This window comes from Lagenorhynchus albirostris, chromosome 5, assembly GCF_949774975.1.
Source record: "Lagenorhynchus albirostris chromosome 5, mLagAlb1.1, whole genome shotgun sequence".
NCBI lineage: Eukaryota > Metazoa > Chordata > Mammalia > Artiodactyla > Delphinidae > Lagenorhynchus > Lagenorhynchus albirostris.
Window position 1 is genome coordinate 41,476,637 of NC_083099.1, and position 2,280 is coordinate 41,478,916.

The 2,280-nt window shown below is 66.6% G+C and overlaps 1 protein-coding gene across 1 annotated transcript; it reads left to right on the plus strand.

Moving 5' to 3' along the window:
* Positions 1-944: 944 nt before the first annotated feature.
* Positions 945-1,766, plus strand: C5H3orf80 (chromosome 5 C3orf80 homolog). The gene has a single exon (XM_060149203.1). It carries the CDS (start codon positions 1,029-1,031, stop codon positions 1,764-1,766), a length of 738 nt encoding a protein of 245 aa, XP_060005186.1. The 5' UTR covers positions 945-1,028.
* The last annotated feature ends 514 nt before the right edge of the window (positions 1,767-2,280 follow it).

Sequence of the window (2,280 nt, forward strand, 5' to 3'; positions counted from 1 at the left end):
CCTTGAAAAAGACCCTTTAGATGCAGATCAATGCTCAGGAACGTTGCCAACCACTTACACTCCCCTTTGACACTTCACAGATGTGTTACTTACGCTGGAGAAGAGGCCTCCTTCTACCCCAAACCCAAATCCCTGCTGTCCCTTGAGCTCAGTGGGGGCTTGTCGGATGAGCCCCTGGGGAAATATGCACACCTTCTCTCCTTCGTCAACTCGGGTCACTTTGGCGGAGTCCTCCCTGCCCCTCTGGGAATACTTCCGTGGTGTTTTGACCTTAGCCTCTCCGGAGAATTCTCTATCTGTTCTGGAGGTCTCCTGTGGGTACCGGATTTCAGCCCCTGGATCTGCCTGAAAGCAGAACCACCCGGCGGTCTCCAACCCCCCCAAGCTCTGGGACTGCTGCGGGGCTGCGGTAGCCATTAATGGCCATCATCCATTTTTAATCAGAAAGATCACAAGAAGGATGGTAAGCGAATCCCAGTCGCAAGTCAATTTAAATAACATTCCTGGGGAAATCCAATCACTTAAAACTGAAACACCTACGCGAGCAAGAGCCCCCGCCCGAGTGGCGGGGAAGAGTGAGACGGCCGACTTAATCAAGATCAGGGGGCTCCCAGGCTTAGCGCAGAGCGTTAACCCTTCCAGCCCCGGAGGGTGCCAAGGGGGGCTTGGAAGAGCGCGGCCGGCCGGGGCCAAGATGCCCACGGCAGCCCCACGCAGGCTGCCCCTGCCATCTTGGGCGGTTCCGGACGCCCTGCGCCCGGCCTGGGCGGCTGGGCGCGCGGGGTTAAGGTCAGAAGCTCAGGAGGCTGTTCAGGCGCGGGAAGCGGCCGCCTCCCGCAGCCTCGGCGCGCCTCGGGCTCCTCCTTCCGCCCAAGCGTGGCCAAGTGAGGACTGCTCCGGCCGCAGGTAGCAGAGGCAAGGGAGGCGGCGCGCGGGACCCGAGCGGAGCGCCCGGGGAGGGGCTGACGGACACGCGGACAGACGGATACCCCTGCGCCCCCGGACCTTAGTAACGGTACGCGCGGGCCATGTGGGGACCCGGGGTCACGGCCGAGGGCCTGTCGGTGGCGCCGGCGCCGCCACCGCTGCTGCCGCTGCTGCTACTGCTGGCGCTGGCGCTGGTGGCGCCCTCGCGGGGCGGCGGGGGCTGCGCGGAGCTGGCGTGCGGCGAGCGGGAGCGCTGCTGCGACGCGGCCAACGCCACCGCGGTGCGCTGCTGCAAGCTGCCGCTGCACGCTTTCCTCGACAACGTGGGCTGGTTCGTCCGCAAGCTCTCCGGGCTGCTCATCCTGCTGGTGCTCTTCGCCATCGGCTACTTCTTGCAGCGCATCATCTGCCCCAGCCCACGCAGGTACCCGCGCGGGCAGGCGCGGCCGGGGCCACCGGGGGGCGCCGGGCAGCCGGGGGCCGCGGGGCCGCCCGACGACGACGACGACGACTCGCCCGCGCTGCTGCGGGACGAGGCGGCCGCCGGCTCTCAAGACTCGCTGCTGGACAGTGGAGGCGGTGGCCGGGGCCGGGCAGGCGGCGGGCGCTCGGTCCCTTCCTGCGCCTCGGAGCACGAGCTGCGCGTAGTCTCGCCGGTCTTCCTGCAGCTGCCCAGCTACGAGGAGGTCAAGTACCTGCCAACCTACGAGGAGTCCATGCGGCTGCAGCAGTTCAGTCCCGGGGAGGTCGTGTTGCCCGTGTCGGTGCTCGGCCGCCCGCGAGGTGGAGGCGCCGGGGAGTCCGACGGCGGCGGCGAGCGCCGCTTCCCGCTCATCTGAGCGCCCGGGGCCTTGCGAGGACCACGCGGACAGAACCAGGCCGGGGGCTACGGGTGGGACGCAAGGCCGGGGTGGCCGCGGCCGCCGCCGCCAGTTGCCTCAGACCCCGCCTGTCGCCCGGAGACTGGGTTGGGGCCATCCCCACCCCCGCCTCCCCCGGGATGTTAAGTTTCCCTACGTTTCATTCGGTTCAAGGAAACGTTAGGCAAGCGCGGCGGGGGCGACAGCAGCAGACGAGGCCAGAGCGCAACTCTGGAGAACGTCCCCGCCCTAAGCCTCACCTCGGCTTGAGTTCACTTGTAAGTGCCTGCTTCCCGAATCAGAGAACATATGAGCTTCGGGGGAAGGGCAGTAACCTTTAGGGGTGAAGCGAGAGGGACGCAGTTCCACTCCTTTCCCTCTCGCCTGGACAGGTCAAGGTCTCCCAGGATGGGCGGAGGGCGAGGAGGTGAGCCATGACTGGAGACTGATGCGCGCGGGTCTGGGAGAGCAGCACCTAGGTATGGTCGAATCC

Bases quoted from the DNA above. Each gene is read 5' to 3' on its own strand.
- C5H3orf80 (XM_060149203.1), top strand. From the start codon at position 1,029: ATGTGGGGACCCGGGGTCACGGCCGAGGGCCTGTCGGTGGCGCCGGCG.